Below are 20,182 nucleotides of genomic sequence, written 5' to 3'. Positions count from 1 at the left end.
TTATGTGCATAATGAATTTACTATTACCCATGTAATAGTGCCAAAGCAGTCTGCTGGACCAGACTACAGTACAGTGATATGGAGAATGTGGAAAAATTATTCAGTGTTCAAGATCAGCATGATATCCTCACAGAAGAAAGACGGAGAGAAAGAGAGAGGCCTGGACCAAAGGGGAAAGACAGGAGGCAGATACTGGAGAGGAGGAATAGAAAGGAAGGAGATAAAGAGATGTCAAACCATAGGGTGGAGTGGGAAGGAAGGAAAGGAGAATAGAGAGATGCCAGAGCATAGGGGAGGAGACAAAATATGGAGAGGGGGTGAAGCTGAAATAAATCATGTACAAAGGAGAGAAAGGGCACAGGATATAGAGTTTATTGAAGGGACATAGAAAGAGAGAAGATACCATATGGAACAGAGAGAGGGCGGACACTGGATGGAAAAGGCAGAAAGGGTGGACAGTGGATGCAAGGGGCAGAGAAAGGGTGGACAGTAGATGGAAAGGGTAGAGAGAGGGCAGAGGCTGGATGGAAAGGGCAAAGAGAGAGGACAAATGCTGAATAGAAAGAAGAGAGTGAAGAGAAGATGACTAAAGCAGAAACGACAAAAGGTAGAAAAAAAATATTTTTGTTGTTTTTACGTAGAATCAAGTAGTATTGTAACCGTATTGATTAAAATTTATCAATAGGAAATGGAAATAAGGCAATTTTGGGGGGGTGGGACTAAACCATTTTCCTCAGGTCAGGACAGGATACCATAACAGCTGTATACTGTACTGTCTTGAAGAAAGATTTGGCCTCTGAAAGCTAATTGAAAAATGGATTAGTCCAATAAAATGGTATTTTCATATTTCTCATTATTTGTTTTATTTCTATTTGTTAATTTGTAAAGTGGTGATTGTTAGTAGAAGTTTTTTTCAAATTTACATCTACTGTCTTTATATTTTGCACAGTATTAGGGGACATGTCACTGTTAATGTGGTGTTGCATTGTATGCAGAGTCTGGTTTCTTGGTTCAGTTTAACTTTTGTCTACATATTTCTATTTTTAGTTTGTGATTATTCCATATTGGGCGAGGGTGTATCTGTCTGTGTGTATGAAAAGGACATGACTTTCTGTTGGCATCAACTACAGGATCAATTGACTGTGTAGGATCTGGTTTGTTTAGTTTTACAATGCGTGTGTTTGTGATCTAGTGCTCACTGCAGTGTTTATGATGCTGCCTTTTCCTAGATACACCCTTATTGTGTGACTCATGGATTATTTCTATCTTTTTTATATAGAGGACAGCACTGGCTGTCATATATACTAGGTACACCACTGGATTTAATGACCCTATTCTAACTTTACTGTTGACGTAGGTGTTGTTCCCCCAACACACAGACACACACTTTATAAAGAATTAAATTAAAGTTGTATTATCATCAAGCAGCTTTCAAATGACATTATAAGCAAATAAAAGTAAAATATTTTTAATACATTGCTAATTATTACCTGCATCTTTACCTATACTGTTTTGCCCTAGCTCTTACTTTGCACTATAGCAAAATAAAAAAGAAGCAGATAAAGATCAATCATACAGATGTCCTTCAAGGCTCAGTAACACCTCTCCATAAATTATGTGGAAGAGGTCTGGAAGTGGGGATAGCATCTATTTCATATCCTCAGTGAGACCTCAGGAAGGAACCTAGTGATCAAAACATTATTAGAGGTGTTGTACAGCCATTTCTTGTATGACTGGATGAGCTATATTTATCTTTTTTTTTTTTTTTTAGTTGTTTAAATTTATGCAGAAATAAATGGCTAGATTGAACCTAATGACTTCATTAACGCATTTCCCTTTTTAAAACCTCTATACCATTTGAAAGAGGGTGGATATATAATTATTCACTTCTAGAATTGAATACTTCTTAAATTTAGTAAAAATATTCTGGCACAAGTGTCAAACCTTAAAAAAGGAAGTCATATTGAGCATTGGAAAATAATAATAAACTAACTAACTAATAAAAATAGTATACATTTAATTTTCCCCACCTCCAAATTTCCCCATCCCGCCCCGCCCCAGCTGGCTACTTTTTCATGCCACCCGGCTGGAAAAAATTTCTGGGGAGAACATTGAATCTATTCCAATCCTTTAACTCATTCTACTAGCTCTAAGCACAGTATCTATCAAGAAATTTCATGGATTACAACTGAACAAAATATTCTTACATATCTTAAATATGCTACCAGTTTCATAACACTAGCACTAAATTTAAAGCATGAATAACCATGTCACATAAACCTGTTCCATGTCACACATTTTATAAACCCCAGTGATATCCCCCCTCAGTTTGTTTCTTCATTAGGCTAAAGAAATCTAATTTTAGTCTTTCTTCAATCATCTCCTTAATCTTGTTACCTGTTCTTGAGCAGAAGATTGAAGAAAGTTACAGACTTTATGCAGTGCATTTTCAATTTTCTCCTGTGTAGCATTCTTCTCCAAGAGTATGTCAATGTAATTTACTATTAGTTTACATACTGTGCAAAATTCACCAGACCTTAACTGTTCTGGAGTAATTCTCTCTGTTGAGAAAGCAAGAAAATGTAAGTATTAGCAATGACACTTCATGGAACAGACTGTGAAATGTTCTATATGGCTACACACAAGAAAAGCAGAAAAATAAATGGGCAGAAGAACATGAATAAAAGGGTAAGACTGCCTATTTTTTCAGTCACTAGCACAATATTCAGTGTAAAACCGTAAGTACTGGGTCTACCGTATCACTACCATCCAAATATGGCAACAGTAGCTTAAGACAATAGCTTAAGAACTTGGAAGAAAAATTCCTACTTGTCCTTCATATTTATTTCCAAATCAGAAAGAACACAAATGTGGAAACAAGTTCCAAAGCCATATTTATGTAGGTAAAAATAACTTAATCAGCTGTCTTAAACTGTCCTCCCTCAATGTGGCTTAAAGTCTGTACATGACTTGCAGCTACATTATGAAGAGGTGTTTGAGGATAGAGTTAAGGGGCAGGGGAGAAAAACAAGCAATTTTCAAGTCTACATTGGGAAAAAAAAAAAAGCCTACCCCTAATTTTATACTCATTTTTTTGCAATAAAACCCAGTGCATGTGTATATTTTCCCTTTGAAAATGAGTGCACATTAGAAGCATCTGCAAACTCTGATGTTGACAGTTTACAAAAGCTCTCTACCCCCAAAAGACTACAGTGTTTCCCCGAAAATAAGACCTAGCATGATTTTCAGGGTAGGTCTTAAAATAAGCCCTACCCCAAAAGTAAGTCCTAGTCCCCGGAAACCTAACCCAAATGTCCCTGGGTTCACCAGCAGCAGCACTTCCCCCTGCCCCCCCCCCCCCGAACTCCTGCTGACACTCCCATCTTTCCCTCCCGACCGAACCCTGTTCATTCTCCGATCACAAGACCTACAAAGAGCAGCGTAGTCAGCACTCTAAACAGGCTGCTTCACGGCCTTCTCCCGCCAGAGCATTCCCTCTGCCGAATCATTGATGTCATCAGTAACGTGGCGCACTGAAGGCCCTGGTGGGAATAAGTCGAAGCAGCCTGTTTAGAGTGCTGCTGACACTGCACTTTGAAGGGAGGTCTTGCGGCGGATGGGGTTTGGAAGGGAGGGAGAGATGGAAAGATGGAAGGATGGGAGGATTAGCGGGGTTCAGCTGCGGGAGGGAGTGATAGAAGCTGTGAAAGGGTTCTGCTGCACGAGGGATGGAAGGGATAGAAAGATGCTGCAGAGGGAAGGCACAAGGGGATTGGTGAGAGGGGAGGAAAGATGCTGCACATGTGAAGGAGAGAAAGGAAAGAGGAAGAATTGGGGTGAAGGAGAGGAAGGGAGAGATGATCATGTACATGAAAAAAAAAATAAGCCCTATCCCGAAAATAAGCCCTAGTGCATTTTTTGGGCCCAAAATTAATATAAGACACTGTCTTATTTTCTGTAATGGTGCTTAGGAATAGGCGGTTGATAAATCTTTAAATAAATAAAACAAATAAATATAGACTCAAAGAACCTAAGTACATTGTTTCACATTGATCTTTCTTCCACCTATTTATTTGACACTGAAAATATTAATAAATCCTACCAAAATTACAAATATATGCTGCTTTAGTACAACTAAGAATACTACTACACCAGTCATGGGAGTTCTTACCAACTAGGAAAAGCTTGTTTTTAGGGCAGCATCCAAGCGTGGAACATACAAGCCCGGGACTGGCCTCTTCTAGTAGTATTTTAATGATGAAATCGGTGTATATGTTTACAAAGTCCATGCACTGCTCAGATGTAGGTTTTGGTAAAAAGGAACATACTCGATCCAATGCTTGTTTTATGCTTTCCTGAAGTACAAAATAAGACAAACAAGCATGATAACTGCACAAACTGAATCCACCAATTCTCGCCCCATTCCACTTAACCAGTCATTTATTACAAAGCACAGTTACTTACCGTTAACAGGTGTTATCCAAGGACAGCAGGCAGATATTCTCACATGTGGGTGATGTCATCCACAGAGCTCAGGTGATGGAAGATTCCAAGTGCATCGCCACCTGAAGAACTTTAGAAAGTTTGCGACCAACTGCACATAAACGAGTGCCTTCCTGCCCGACATAAATGCATGGCTCCTCAGTTCAGTTAGCTATCTAAGAAGCCAACCAGAGGAGGTGAGTGGGTTATGAGAATATCTGCCTGCTGTCCCTGGATAACACTTGTTATAGTAACTGTGCTTTATCCCAGGACAAGCAGGCAGCATGTGTGTGACCTCCAAGTTAACCAGAATGGGATGGTGGAAGTGTTGGTCTTTCAGGAAAATAAATTTTGTAATACAGTTTGGCCGAAGCACCCATTCCATCTGGAAAAATAGGAGTAGAGTAAAGAAAAGCTACAGAAGCTGCCATAGCTCAAACTTTATGGGCTGTACAAACGAAACTGAACGAGTCCAAAACAAAATTACTTTGGCTTGGCCCAAAATTAGAGCAGCTACCTTCGTATATTCTGTTACCTTCAGGATCCTTACTGCAGATTGAATTCTCAAGTAAAGTTTTGGGCCATTATAGATTCAACACTTTCATTCAACAACCATCTTAATTCTCTGGTTAAAAAAATGATTTTTAGTCTCCATATGTTGAGGAAAGTGAGATCCTGTTTCTATCAACAACATTTTGCTGTCCTTGTTCAATCAATCATTCTTTCAAGGCTGAACTATTGTAATTCGGTCTATTTAAGCTTGACCAAAAAGAGCTTTCAAGATTTCAACTGATCAAGAATACGGCGGCTAGGCTGATCTCTGCAAAAGTAAATTTAATCACATCTCTCTGCTTCTGCAAATACTTCATTGGCTTCCAATAATTTCCAGGGTTTATTTTAAATGTGCCTGATTAACATTTGAGACCTTGTATGGCATCCTTCCTCCTTTAATTCCCCTGTCTTGGAATTCTGTAAGATCTGACATTACCAGATCTACTCAAAAATTTAAATTGTCCTTTCCTATGTCGAAAGGAATAATCTACACTGGCAAATTAGGAAAGTCTCTACTTTTCTAAATTACCGAGTTGTGGAATAATTTTCCTGTTCAACTGCAGGATCTGGGCTCTTTCTAACCATTTTGAAAACATCTGAAAACCTGGCTATTTTCAAAGTTGTAAATTCCGCTCCTCTCCATACTATTCCAAATCCACACTGTATTTCTTCTCTTTTCTAATTTCTTGTAAACCGTGCCGAACCCTACTGTTATAGAGAAGATGCGGTATATAAGCCTAAAGTTTAGTTTACCCACAGAGTCGGTGTCGGTTGTAATAATTTTTGAAAAATATACCCGTACTCCACTTGAAAGAACTCTTCAAACTGTTCCTTCAGAGAAGGCACTGGTACCTATGGGTTTGTCACTGGTGCCACTGGTGCCTTGACCCGCTCCGAAGAGGATGACTCTGAAGAAGAGAAATCCCTGGATTGTGGAGCGAGTCGCATAAAGGGTTATCGCTTGGCCGGCATGACTGGACTCAATGCCTTAGTGACCTGCAACCCTACCTGGGAAGCTGGTGACTTCTTCGCTGGCTTACTGGATGGAGCAAGAGGCTGCGACACCGGTGTGGAAGGTGGTGCCAATGAAGACTGTGGTGCCTTTGAGGACGATGCCATGGAGAGCGATGCCTTGGCTGTCGGTGCCGCAGAGTGTGGTGCCTATACAGGCGGTGCCAGTATACTGGACGTCGAAGGATGTGGAGAGTGGTCCCCTTCCATGGTGGTACTGAAGAGTTACTTTTGTTGTGTAGAACAGTGGTTCCCAACCCTGTCCTGAAGGACCACCAAGCAGTCAGGTTTTCAAGATAGTCCTAATGAATATGCATGGGGCAGATTTACATGCCTGTCACCTCCATTATGTGCAAATCTGTCTCATGCATTTTCATTACGGCTATCCGAAAACATGACTGGCTGGTGGTCCTCCAGGACAGGGTTGAGAACCACTGGTGTAGAAGACAGCTTTTTAAGGTGTGCTTTTTCAAAAAAGAATATCATGTACAAGAATCAATGCGGTGGTTCAGCCCAAGACACTGGATACACCACGAGTGTGGGTCCATCATGGAAATTGTCCGCTGGCACCTGCTGCACTTCTTGAACCCCGTTAACGGCCACAAAATTTAAGAAGAACCGCCTCAGCCAAGTCAAACGCAGGAGGCTGAGGCAAAATCCTAGGCCCTAGGGTGAACAGGGAAAAAGAAAACAGTTTTTTTTCTTTTTTAAATGAAAAAACGAAGAAATAATTAACTAAAAACAGAGAAAATGATCGCGTGAGCAGAAAGGCAAGGGAAAAAAAAGAACGAATGTTCAATGACGCAACTTCTCAGCTCCGAGGAGCCACGCACTTACATCAGGCGGGAAGGCACTCGAGCATGCACGGTGCAGTCAGTCACAAACTTTCTAAAGTTCTTAAAGTGACGATGCACTTGGGACTTTCTCTTCTAGGATTCCATGGATGACGTCACCCACATGTGAGAATATGCTGCCTGCTTGTCCTGGGATAAAACAATTTTCATAATGTTTACAAATATATTCACCAGCTACTTAAATATTTTTAATAGTTCTGATCCTAGGAATTTATATATTCACTAGTGTTTAAGCCCGTTACATTAATGGGTGCTAGAGTAGATGTCTATCTATCTGAGTTTTTTTCCTTGTCTCTCTCCCCTTGGACGTTGTCTGTCTGTCATTCTTTCTGTCTGTCTCTCTCCCTTTCTGTCTCCCTGCCTGCCTGTATTTCTCTGTTGTGCCCTGCCTGCCTGCCTGTCTCTCCGTGGCCCCCTTCTGTTCCCCCCTCCCAGAGCAAAGCATGATTGCTGTCGGCCTCTCAGCACACCCCTCCCCCAAAGCAGCCCCCTTCCCCCCTGTTGTGCCATGCTTGCCTGCTCCGTGGCCCCTTCTGTTCCCCCCTTCGTGGCCCCCTTCTGTTCCCCCCCTTACTGTCTGCTGCCCCAGCATACCCCTCCACCAAAGCAACCCCCTTTCCCTCTCCCCATGCCCTGTTGTGTCATGTCTGCCTGTTCCATGGCCCCCTTCTGATTCCCCCTCCCAAAACAAAGCATGTCTGCCCCCCAGCACACCCCTCCCCCAAAGCAGCCCCCTTTCCCTCTCCCCCTGCCCCCTGTTGTGCCATGCCTGCCTGCTCTGTGATCCGCTTGTCTCCCCTCCCAGAACAAAGCATGATTGCTGTGCACACCCCTCCCCCCAAATCAGCCCCCTCTCCCCCCCGTTGTGCCATGCTTGCCTGCTCTGTGGCCCCCTTCTGTTCCCCCTCCCAGAACAAAGCATGATTACTGTCTGCTGCCCCAGCACACCCCTCCCCCAAAGCAGCCCCCTTTCCCTCTCTCCCTGTTGTGCCATGCCTGCCTGCTCTGTGGTCCCCTTCTGTTCCCTCCCTCCCAGAGCAAAGCATGATTGCTGTCTGCCTCAGCACTCCCCTCCCCCCAAAGCAGCCCCCTTTCCCTCTCCCCCTGCCCCCTGTTGTGTCATACCTGCCTGTTCCATGGCCCCTTCTGATTTCCCCCTCCCAAAACAAAGCATGATGTCTGCCCCCCAGCACACCCCTCCCCCAAAGCAGCCCCCTTTCCCTCTCCCCCTGCCCCCTTTTGTGCCATGCCTGCCTGCCTGCTCTGTGACCCGCTTCTGTCCCCCCTCCCAGAACAAAGCATGACTGCTGTGCATACCCCTCCCCCCAAAGCAGCCCCCCTCTCCCCCTGCCCTCTGTTGTGCCATACCTGTCCTTACCCTCCCACCGGCACAAACCGCTGCCGCTCCTCTTCAAAGCAGCTGGCTGTAGCGAACCTCTCAGGCTACTCTCCACCTTGGTGGCATGTTCCCCCTGACGCAATCGCGTCAGAGGGAATGTACTACCAGGTGGAGAGCGGCCTGTGAGGTTCACTACAGCCGGCCGGCGATCCTCAGCAGGCTGCTTTGAAGAGGAGCGGCAGCGGTTGGTGGGCGGGGGGAATTGCCGGAGTGTTCCCTGCTGCAGTGTTCTAAAATAGATTTCAGCCACTGACCACGACGGCAGGGAACATGAAACCGTAAGTGCGTTTTATTAAGGGTTTTATTATAGAGGATTTGCAAGTTTCTTTCTGGCAATTAGATGTTTTGTCAAGGGCACTGAAAATAAGTGTTTACTGGTGTTTTTTATTTTTAAATAAAACCTAAGTGACTTAAGATGAAAACTGATGGATTTAGGTGTTCAGTGAAGTACATCAGTATTTTGGGGGTCAGGGAGAGTGCACAGGAGTGGTTGGGGGTCTGCACATGTGTGGGATGGCTGCAGGTGCATGTTTCACCTCCCCCAATCCAATTCCTTTAACTATACCTCCCCCAACACACATTCTCTCACAGTCCATACTTTCTCCAATCCCTTCACACTACATCCCTTGCAGTCCCCTTAAAATCACAAACTATAAGGTATGCTACAATTCCAAAACAGACTTAGCTTGTAGTCAGTTGACTTCTAATCTCTTGTCTCAGTAGCTGCAATCAATAAACTTCTGTCTGTATGTTAGTTGGCTGATAGAGTTTTATGTATGTTGCAGGTATGTGCTGTAGATACTCTTTGTTATATCAGGAGTGCTTTGGAACGTGGCTGTATGAGGATAGTTTATTTCCTGATCTCCTGAAGAAACTCAGGGCAAAATAGCTCCCTTCGAGATCAGATATCAGAAGTCTATTGATTGTAGCTACTGAGACTAGAGATCAGAAATCCATTAACTATAAGCTAAGTCTCTGTTTTGGAATTGTAGTGTACCTTAGCTATACTTAATTTATGAATGGAGGGGGTGGTGGACCGATGATTGAAAAATCAAAGCCATTGAATGGACCAGTATATGTTGCTCCATTGTGAGTAGATAAGGGGTGTCTGAGGTCCTTCCACCTTCCTCTAATATTTTTCAGACATTTATGAGATATCCTACAGTCAATATAGGTTTGATGTATTTATAGCATTTATGAAGTATACTTAAAACAGATTTTTAACAATTTTGGGAAGATTGTATACCCGCTCCACTGTGGATGGTTATCTTTTATATATTATCTTGCCAGGCAACACACTTTCACTCTCATTGCTGACACTTCCACACTTCGCCAGACATTTCATGCTATACCATTACCTAGCATATATTTTCATTCACAGTAGGGAATGACACAGGGACAAATTTTTCCCTGTCCCCAAGGGGACTCATTTTTCCATCTAGTCGAGTTCTTTTCCTGTCCCATTCCTGCAAGCTCTGTCCTCATCTGCACAAGCCTCAAACACTTTAAAATCATAAGCGTTTGAGGCTTGTGCGGTTAAGGCAGAGCTTACAAGAATGGAGCAGGGACAGTGGCAAAATTTGCAGGGACGGGACAGGACAGGGAAATAGAGTTCCTGTGGAGACAGGGAAAAATTTATTGCTGTGTCATCAGGGACAGGATAGGGAAACAGAATTCCTGCAGGACGGGGAAAAATTTGTCCCTTTGTCATTCTCTAATTCACAGTTATGTATTGTCCTACCAGGCCATGCACCCAGCCATGCTCTTCTATGTATTGTCATGCATCCTATTGCACTGCCATGCTGTTATGTACTGCCTAAACACGCTTTATACTGTCAGGCACTATAATGTACTGTCAAGCTGTATTAGTTACCAAAATGTCATACCAAACTCATAACATCACCACCCCATGCTGAATAAGGTCTTGTCCTGTCATATCTTAAGTATTGCCATGCTTTTTGAATACTCTCATACATGTCATGAAAATGTACCGTCATGCTCTACAATACTTTTAAGAATTCAACTGCTCCAGCTGGAGTTTATCTGTTAATATCCAGATGCTTATTTTACAAAGACACATAGGTGTCTACATATCTTATTCAACTTATCCATTATCACTTTATTTATTTATTATAATGACTTTATACTATCTTGCCCCCATCTATATATCTCAACTGTGCTTGTCCCTTTGGCTACTATAAGATAATCTTTGAATGTAACCCACCTTGAATTAGATGGTGAGAGACATAAGTATTGATATTAAATTTACAGTGCTGTTAAATGTGTATATTTGAGATACTGTTTCATCTTAGTTGTTACTATGTTACTATACCCGGTTATGTTTTATTATGTATTTAAACTTGTAACCTATTCTGAGCTCTTCTGTGAGGATGGGATAACAAATCCAATTACATACATACCTATATTACAATAAAATAATCAATTTCTATCCTCAGATGATTACAGTTCCTAAAACACTACCTTCATAGTTTAGTAGAGTCCTCAACATATTGTTGCAACAATACTTTAATTTTGGATCATACTTATACTCTAAACAGTGTTAAAATGATGATTTTGCCTGTGGTTTGCTACCAAATGAATATGCTGCAGTATATTTTCTGGGGTCCTTTTATAAAGAGTTAAATTTATTTGGCTGGGTAAAACTGCTCAAATTGCTTTAGTATCTCTACAAAAAGCAATTGTGAAGGGAGGGGTAAATTTTCCCAATTTTTATAGGTATCATCAAGCCTATATTATGTGCCAGGGTATGTAATGGATCCTTCTGGAAACTCTCCCGGAGCTCATGGAAACTCTCCTGGATTGGTTATATTTGGAGTGGCAACTGATGTCCCCATTACGACTGTTTTATGTGTTGAGCATTAAATTACCTATATATGTTAAGGACAATAGTATTTTATCTGATACATAGAAAACTTTAAAATTTATTAATAAATTAACAGATATTCCAGTAGAAAAATCTACTTATCAATCCCTATGGATAAACTCCAAGATTCAAACTGGTGGGTCTGGGATCTTCTGGAAGCATTGGATGCAGACAGGCATTCGTACATTACATTCGTCTTCCATTTGACCTTTTGCCGCCGCACAGCGGCGGCACACTGAGGACTCCGCCCCCTAATTTACCCCGGTACATGGACTTTAAATACAAGCCTCTTGCGGCGCACCTAAGGAGCAGGTCCTGCTCCTTATTGCGCTCCTTTGTGCGCGACCATTCACATTTATTGTTATTCGCAAATCAACCCCAAGTAAGCACATTCAAACACTGTTTTGGCTTCTCTTCTTAATATTTAACTTTTATCTTAGTTTAATTTTAACCCCTAGCACCTTTAGGCAGTTTCCACCCAAATACTTTTTAGAAATGGATATCCCTACATTTGAAATTCCTGTCCTATATATGCAGAGGCCTCCAAAACTTACTAATAAAGTTTCTCCTTATAACATATTACAGCCAGCCCAATACCAGAATTTAATTAAAATCAAAACCACGGATTTTATAAAACCTGATCAAACAAAAATAGGATTACTAAATGTTCGCTCCTTAAAAAATAAACACCATTTGGTTAAAGATCTAATTCTAGAATCATCCTATGATATATTTTGTTTAGTAGAAACTTGGCTCTCCGAAGGTGAGGAAGCTTACCTTACTTATGCCTGCCCCCCAGGATTTTCATTTATCTTTAACCACCGTCTACAAAAACGGGGTGGGGGTCTAGCTGTCATCTATAGAAACTCTTTAGTAAATAGCTTAGATTCTTCCTCTTTAAACTCCCCAATAGAATATCTTCAATTTTCATTACGGACCAAACCTAAGCTAGATGTACTTTTGATTTACCTTATTCCACCAATCAAAAGTAATAATCTATATCATTTACAATCTTTATTATTTGACTTTGGTTCTTCGACTACCAACCCCTTAATTTTAGGGGATTTTAATATTCATTTCGAAGATTATAATAATAATTTTACCAAAGACATTCTTTCACATTTGGGATTGCTAGACCTCTCTCCACTACTTTCAGTACCTACTCATATAGCAGGTCACACGATTGATATGATTCTATCTTCTACTTCCTCATTAAACAAATTTCAAATTCAATTTCACTCTTCTCAATCTGTACCTTGGTCTGACCACTTTGTAATATCAGCTACTTTTGAAGCCACACTGCGTAAACTAAAAGATACTCCTCTAGTTAGGAAGTTTAGAGATTTAAGTAAACTTTCATCTGAGATAATCTTATCAAACTTTAGCCTGGATTTCGGAAATCTTGATTCAGCTTCTATAGATGATCTCATTTTTAAATGGCATAATTCAACCCAGATGTTAATGGATAAAGTGGCTCCAACTCAAATAAAAAATATTTCACATAGAAAGAAAACCAATCCATGGTTTAATACTGAATTAGACTTAATTAAAAAGCAACTCCGCTCATTGGAACGAATATGGAGGAAAAATAAAAACCAATTCACCTTATCAAAATTTAAAGAACAGGCAACATATTACAAAGGAAAAATAGCTCAAGCTAAATCTTCATACTTTTCCAGACAAATTATACAGGCCAAAAACACATCTACACTTTATAAAATTCTAAAATCTATTAATCAGCAATCCAAAAACTTGCCTTATGTCACTCAGCCCCTTCCTACAGCTCAAGAATTAGCGGATTGTTTTGTCGAAAAAGTGAACAACATCAGGAAAAATTTCATACCAAAACAACAATCCATCTCAACACTTGATCTTGATAGGCCTTCTTCTTTAAATTCGAAATGTTCCTATTTCAAACTTCCTAGTCTTAAAGACTTAGAATTAATAATTAAATCTGTTAACCCTAAAGGATCCCTTATAGAAACCATTCCTCCTATCACCATCAAAAAATATTTCTCTATCTTCGGTCCCTATATACATACTTTAATTACCTTTTGTTTGCAACATAGTATAGTTCCAACAGTCTAGAAAAAAATCGACCATTTTACCTATTTTAAAGGATCAAAAAGTTGATCAAAATGTGTCAAGAAACAATTCAGAGCATCTGCAAAAGTGCAGAATACAAGCAATAATTTGGAAGAAAACTTGAACAATACTGCAGGATACCATCAAGCAAGATTGGCTAGAATCAACATAGTACTCTACTAAACATTGACCTCCATCTAAGTGATGAACATAAACTGTAGAGGCACCATACAGATGCTCAGTATTGTTTCTTGTTGCCTGATTGCCTTTGATTCCTTAATAAACATGATTCAAAAAAAATAAAAAAGTCAGTTTTGAGAATATATCTGCTGTCTATATTTTGCACTATATTTGTCTATTTTTCTATAGTAGTTACTGAAGTGACTTTGCATATTTTAAAGTCATCTGCCTTGACCTCTTTGAAAAGAGAAACCCCCCGAATATAAATAATTGACATTTTCTCTGTGAACACAGTGTGCTTTTGTGGAGGGGGGTTTAATTTTGTGGTTACCATTATGTATTAATAAGATTATATTGTGTGTATATGGAAAATGGATGGAAGAAATTGCATTACAATCAGTACTATTATTATGGGGGTGGAACTTGAGCAGGGGTACTCAGTTGGTATTTGTTAGGCTTAAGGGGTACTTGGCTTTAAGTTGAGAAATACTGCTCAAAACCTCACATCCCACTAAAAACACTAGTATCTCTGGCTCACTATACAAAGTGTCCAAATAGTTCATACCTCAGTTCTGTTGTTTTCCAGAAGTTTATCAAGTTCTTTCATCAATAGCTCACAGATAATACATTCGGGAGACAACTTCACCAGTAGCATGTTATTCTGTCATGGAAAGTAGAGCATTTAGTGATAGTGCAGACTGACTACAGCAGAGAAATGAAATCAGATTTAGAAAAAGAATTAGAATTATAGGTTGCAATGAGGGAATACATTTAAGGAGGTGGAAACCTGGCAAATGGCTAATATACACAAAGAGAAAATATACAAAAAGGACAAGAGAATGAAAATATCAATCAAATAAACAAGACAATACCTCTTCTGTACATATTCAACCTTGTCAAGTGTACAGAAAAAGTGGAGAAAAAAGGCCTCAGTGTTCACAGTGCTCAGTTTAATCCAAGCAAGCCTGAAGTAGTCAAACAAGCACACAATCATAAGCCAAAAAAAATTCCACTAATATTCAAAACATTTTTCAAAAGACAAAGATATGAATCCAAATACAGGAATAAATAGATCAGTTCTACTCTCAAATGAGGTGGTGTGGAACTATATTCAGCAGGATAGTGGTGGGAAAAAAGTGGAAACCATTGAGAAGTCCCATACAGATCAACGTAACTAGAAGTTCTACAGCAGGATACACCAAAGTCCCAGAGAATGCTCAAAGAACAGAAGAACCCAAGCAAAAAACAAACACATAAATTATTATAACATCCAAAGCAAAATAATTTGAACCCCTTGAGAAAGTCTTGAATTTTTGTGCATCTGTTAATTGCATCCAGCATGCAATTTAGAAAACACAGTCTTTATACTTAGTCTTCATGGAATGCAAAATTCTTTGGTCACAAGGTTATATAGTAAGGATGTCAACATTGAGTGGGAAGTAAATGGCAGAAACATTTTTCACAAGAAGTTCTTGAGATGGATGTACAGAGCAGTTATCTAGAACTAGTTAAAAAAAAAATTCAGTTCTACTTCAGCTTCTCTACAATGAGCTCTTGTTACTGGCACAGAGTGGTTATGGAACCAATCACTAAATGTTTCTCCAATTACCCATGCTATGTTAGCATAATAATCTGTAGGTAGATGACATACACTCTTCCAACATCAAGGATGTTGGCTTTTTCCAATCACTGCAAACTTTATTTGTGTGTACTTGAAGCTTTGTTACATGCAAGAACAGTTATCCTGTTATTTGCATTGTAGTCCTGTACCTCCACTCACCTCACTTTTCAACTAGGGACTCACCAGCAAGTGTGGCTGCATTACCCAGAGAAAGCAAAGTTGCTTACCTGTAACAGGTGTTCTCCGTAGACAGTAGGGGAATGCAGCTACACTTGCCCATCATCCCCCTCGTCACTATTTCAATTAGCTAGTTACATAACTGACAGTTGGAAGGCAACATCCCAGAGGGAAGGTAATCCGCACATGCTCAGTAGAAAAAAAAAGAAAAGAAAAAAAGTCTACTGATTTTAGGGGACAGCTCTCGCATGCATGCTCAGTCGAAGGACTGTCCTTTGTGTCCTTAAAACCAGATGGTGCTTGTTCATCAGCGATTGTCAATGTTCTAGGAACATACTTGTATCGCCAGTAGAGCTATTTCATTAGCACTGTAAATTTGTTCAGGACCAAGGTTTCCATCAGATATTCTCTTAGAAAATTTTTCGATGTAACTTTCAGCTGCCTCATAATCAACAGAAGCTTTTTCACCACAGATTGAGATATTTACCACTACAGCACTTCTTAAATTTCTGAAATCAACCTTCTGAATATTCACACTCGCCATCTATGTTCAGTTCTTGATTGTATTTTTGGCTTGCTTTACTACCATCAAACCAGTCAATGGCATGTGTTCACTCCTTCTTTGCCGAACCCACTCAAACAGCACATGATCTAAATCTTTGGTTTTTGTCCTATGCAATGTTTTGCTGGTCCTCGAGATCTACTGGCAGGCCAGGGTTTCTAGATATCCGCAATGAATATGCATGAGAGATTTGCCTGCACTGCCTTCTTGGTATGCAAATCTCTCTCATGCATGTTCATTGTGGATATCCAGAAAACCTGGCCTGCCAGTAGATTTCGAGGACCGGACTTGGGCAGCCCTGTTCTAGGGCAATCAGCTCCTGTGTGAGCAAATCCAAATACACCTAGAGTTGGAGACTTCTGACAACTTGTAGGCATACTAGATCTGCATACCTGGGCCAATCCAGGGCCACGATGATCACCTTCCCTGGGCGAGATGCAATGCAATAGAACACCCGGCCTATCATGAGCCATGGAGGAAACACATGGTTCAGATTTTGACCAAGGCTCTACTTCCAGCTTCGTATCTTGAAAAACCAAGACACATTGTTGCTGTTTATTATTATCAGATAATAATAAACAGCATACCGCCTTCAGGGAGGCCTTGCTTTGTGACAGTAAGGGGATGAAGATCAAACTTTTGTCCCTTGAATCCCTGTTTGACTAAATCAGAGGCAGGAAGGAGCTCCACTCACAGAAGCAGCACTCTAAGGATCTTTAGAGGTGTACGCTGAAGGTCATTAGCATTATGGCTATGTGCATAAGCCTGTCAGAGTAGAATAATGAACTCTGTGGTAAGTGCCATAGCAGGCAATTCTCCTTCCCCTGTAGAAGGGAGGAGGTACCTCTTCTTTGGCTGTGGAGCATCTATGCCAGTTTGGCTCATCATGCCAAATTCTGGGGCTCCTGTGGAATTTTGCGCTCCCCTCAACAGGCTCAAAAGCTGTTTGCCATCCCCCTGAGACCATGTGGGAGCTAAACTTAAAGTTCCTGCCTTCCCATTTTGAACGACATGGCACATGGTACAAGGGCTCTCTTCAGCCACCCATCCTTCACAAACTTGGCTTGGAAAGAAAGACACAACCTTGTACTGTGTCAAATTGAACTCCCAGATATTCCAATCACTGCAAAGGCGTTAGCTAGCTCTTCTTCAAGTTGACAATCCAGCTCAAGCGCTGTAGAAGACATAGTCTCCACCGCTTGCTTGCACTCCAGCCTGGACAGAGCCTAGATCAGCCCATCGTTCAGATAGGGATGACTTGGACCCCCATTCTGCAGAGGAACATTGCCACAAACACCATCACTTTGGTGAAAGTGGGGGTGGAGCCATCGCCAGCCCAAAGGAGAGGCTAGTGAACTGGAAATGCTGCTGGAGAACATGAAACTTCAGATACCTTCCATACCCTAGGAAAATTTGAATATGGAAGATAAGCCTCTGTCAGATCCAGAGATGCCAGAAACTCCCCTGGGGTTACAGCTGGGATGACCGAACGCATTGTTTCCATTTGGAAATGCGGAATCTGCGGACCAACTTTAGATCCAGAATGGGTCTCCAGACCTCTGAGCCTTTCTTTAGCACAAAATATAAGGAGTATCTACCTAAGCCTAATTTGCTTTCTAGAATAGGCTCTACCGCTCGGACATCTACAAGACACTGTAGTGAGTAGCTTAGACCTTGGATGACTCCTCCGGCCGACAAGTCCAGAAACAAATCCGAGGGAAGGTGAAAGAAGTCTATCTTGTGACCCTTCCGAATGGTCCATCACCAATTGATCCGAGGAAATTCATGCCCATTCCTAGTAAAACACCAACAACGAGCCCCTGATATGAAGCACTGCTGGTCTTCTGGCATCATTGGGACTTCTTAGATGTAGGGCTGGGGAGAGAACCCAATGCCTGTGGGTGTCGAGCTATTGCTGTAGTGTTGCCTGTACCCCTGGAAATATCTCTGGGCTGAGAAGCCCATGGAATTCTGCATGAGAGGTGAAACATACTACGACTACCACCAGGATTACATAGAGGCTTACTATCCAGAAGAGACTTAGGATGGCAATCCGCTGTGCTAATAAGGTCATCCGGCCTCTTTCCAAAAAGCATCTGACTTTTAAAAGGTAGTCTGCTCTGTGTCACCTTAGAGGCCAACTCTCCAGCTCAGTGACTAATCCAAAGCATCCAATTTGCCAGCATTGCATAAGCAGAGATCTTAGCCAGAACTCTGAGGTCACCCGGTGTAATGCGACAGGTATGTGCCACAAATAAGTCTGCCGCAGCCATTTTGACAGAAAAAGAAGGGAAACAAAGAAAGAAAGGGGGGACAGGGAGACAAAAAGAAAGAAATGGGGGCATGGAGAGAGAAAAACAGAAAGAAAGGGGGCAGGGAGAAAGAGAGGAGGGGCAGGGAGAGAGGAAGAAAAAGTTGGGGGAGGGAATGAGGTCTGGAGGAGAGGAAGCATACAGTAGGCTGAAAGAAGGGAAGAAATACTGGATACACAGTCAGAAGAAGAAAGTGCAACCAGAGACTCATGAAATCATCAGACAACAAAGGTAGGAAAAATGATTTTATTTTCAATTTAATGTTCAAAATGTGTCCGTTTTGAGAATTTATATCAACTGTCTATATTTTACACTATGGCCCCCTTTAACCGCAATAGTGGTTTTTAACGCAAGGAGCCTATGAGCATCAAGAGCAGCGCAGGGCATTCAGTGCAGCTCCCTGCGCTAAAAAACGCTATCGCTGTTTAGTAAAAAGGGAGGAGGGTATATTTGTCTATTTTTGTATAGTTGTTACTGAGGTGACATTTGCACAGAGTCATCTGCCTTGACTGCTTTGAAAAAACCCCAGAATATAAATGATAATTAACATTTTCTCTGCGTACAGTGTGCTTTTTAAAAATTTTATTGTTGGTAGATCATTTTGACTTGGTCATTTTAAAAAGTAGCTTGCAAGCTCAAAAAGTGTGGGCACCTCTGCCTTAGACTATAAGTTTTCCCTTTGCAGTGTGATGTACTACTAAGCTGATGTCTCTAGAAACCAGGCATGCACATTGTTCTCGCTTACCTTTTCAGCTATATCCTCTTTCACTGAATGATGAACTTTAGCTGGAACAAGAGTTTGAAGGGGTACGGATTTCAAGGCAGGACAAAAGCCACCCATGCAACATAACTCAACTGGTTTCTGTAAACACAATACAAGCAAGCAACACAACAATTACAGATCAAAATATACTGCTATATTGCTTCTTTACTGTATGAAAAGGGTTGGCCTGTCATTTTACTTTTTTTTTTTTTAATAAATCTTTATTCGTTTTCAAAAATTACAAGTGTACAATAATTCATCAGAAATATATTAATCACTTGACAATCTTACTTGTAATCTTCCAAATACATAAATATAAAAAAAAATCCCACCCCTCCCTCCCATATACTAATAATTAACACTTATCAATTATTATCATTCATACTCCCACCCTCCCTCTATCTTGTCCAATACTGCGGTGTTTAAGATATCTGATCATTAGAATAAATAATCAATGGCCCCCAAATCTTTTTAAACTTATCATAATTACCTTGTTGTATAGCAAGCACCCTTTCCATTTTATAAATATGGCATACTGAATTCCACCAAAAAGTATAATTTACTGCGTCTTTACTACTCTGAATAATTTCGTATCATCTGCAAATTTAATCACCTCGCTCGTCGTACCTATGTCCAGATCGTTTATAAAGATGTTAAAGAGCACCGAGCCCTGCAGCACCCCACTGGTGACGCTCTTCCAGTCCCAAGTATTGTCCATTTACCCCCACTCTCTGTTTCTTATGCTCCAGCAAGTTTTTAATCCACGTGAGTATTTCACCCTCAATTCCATGGCTTGCAATTTTCCGAAGTAGTCGTTCAAGTGGAACCTTGTTGAACGCCTTCTGAAAATCCAGATACAGCGGTAAAAGGGGTCAAAAGAGACTACGAGGAAAAAATAGCCAAGGAGGCGAAGAACTTCAAGCCGTTCTTTCGATATATTAAGAGTAGTAAAGACGCAGGGGGATTGTGAAGATCTGCAACGTGACATAATCAAGCTCAAGGAATGGGCATCGACATGGTAGATGAGGTTCAACATGGATAAGTGTAAAGTGATGCATGTCGGTAACAAAAATCTCATGCACGAATACAGGATGTCCGGGGCGGTACTTGGAGAGACCTCCCAGGAAAGGGACTTGGGAGTTCTGATCGACAAGTCGATGAAGCTGTCCACACAATGTGCGGCGGCAGCAAAAAGGGCAAACAGAATGCTAGGAATGATAAAGAAGGGGATCACGAACAGATCAGAGAAGGTTATCATGCCGCTGTACCGGGCCATGGTATGCCCTCACTTGGAGTACTG

General features: G+C 41.0%; 1 protein-coding gene across 2 annotated transcripts in view; it reads right to left on the bottom strand.

Annotated features, from left to right (window-relative positions):
* The window catches only part of LOC117359496 (prosaposin-like), a 159,583-nt gene that overhangs the window by 34,691 nt on the left and 104,710 nt on the right, over positions 1-20,182 (bottom strand). For both annotated transcript variants that reach the window (XM_033942386.1, XM_033942389.1), the window contains 4 exons: positions 18,865-18,981; positions 14,013-14,108; positions 4,172-4,355; positions 2,398-2,561 (listed from right to left, as the gene is read on the bottom strand). In XM_033942386.1, the coding sequence (XP_033798277.1) occupies positions 2,398-2,561; positions 4,172-4,355; positions 14,013-14,108; positions 18,865-18,981 (561 nt within the window). The remainder of the gene's footprint in view (positions 1-2,397; positions 2,562-4,171; positions 4,356-14,012; positions 14,109-18,864; positions 18,982-20,182) is intronic.

The sequence above is a fragment of the Geotrypetes seraphini genome, chromosome 4, assembly GCF_902459505.1.
Source record: "Geotrypetes seraphini chromosome 4, aGeoSer1.1, whole genome shotgun sequence".
Classification (NCBI taxonomy): domain Eukaryota; kingdom Metazoa; phylum Chordata; class Amphibia; order Gymnophiona; family Dermophiidae; genus Geotrypetes; species Geotrypetes seraphini.
Note: the sequence above shows the minus strand (reverse complement) of the source record. Positions and strands in the feature narration are given on the sequence as shown.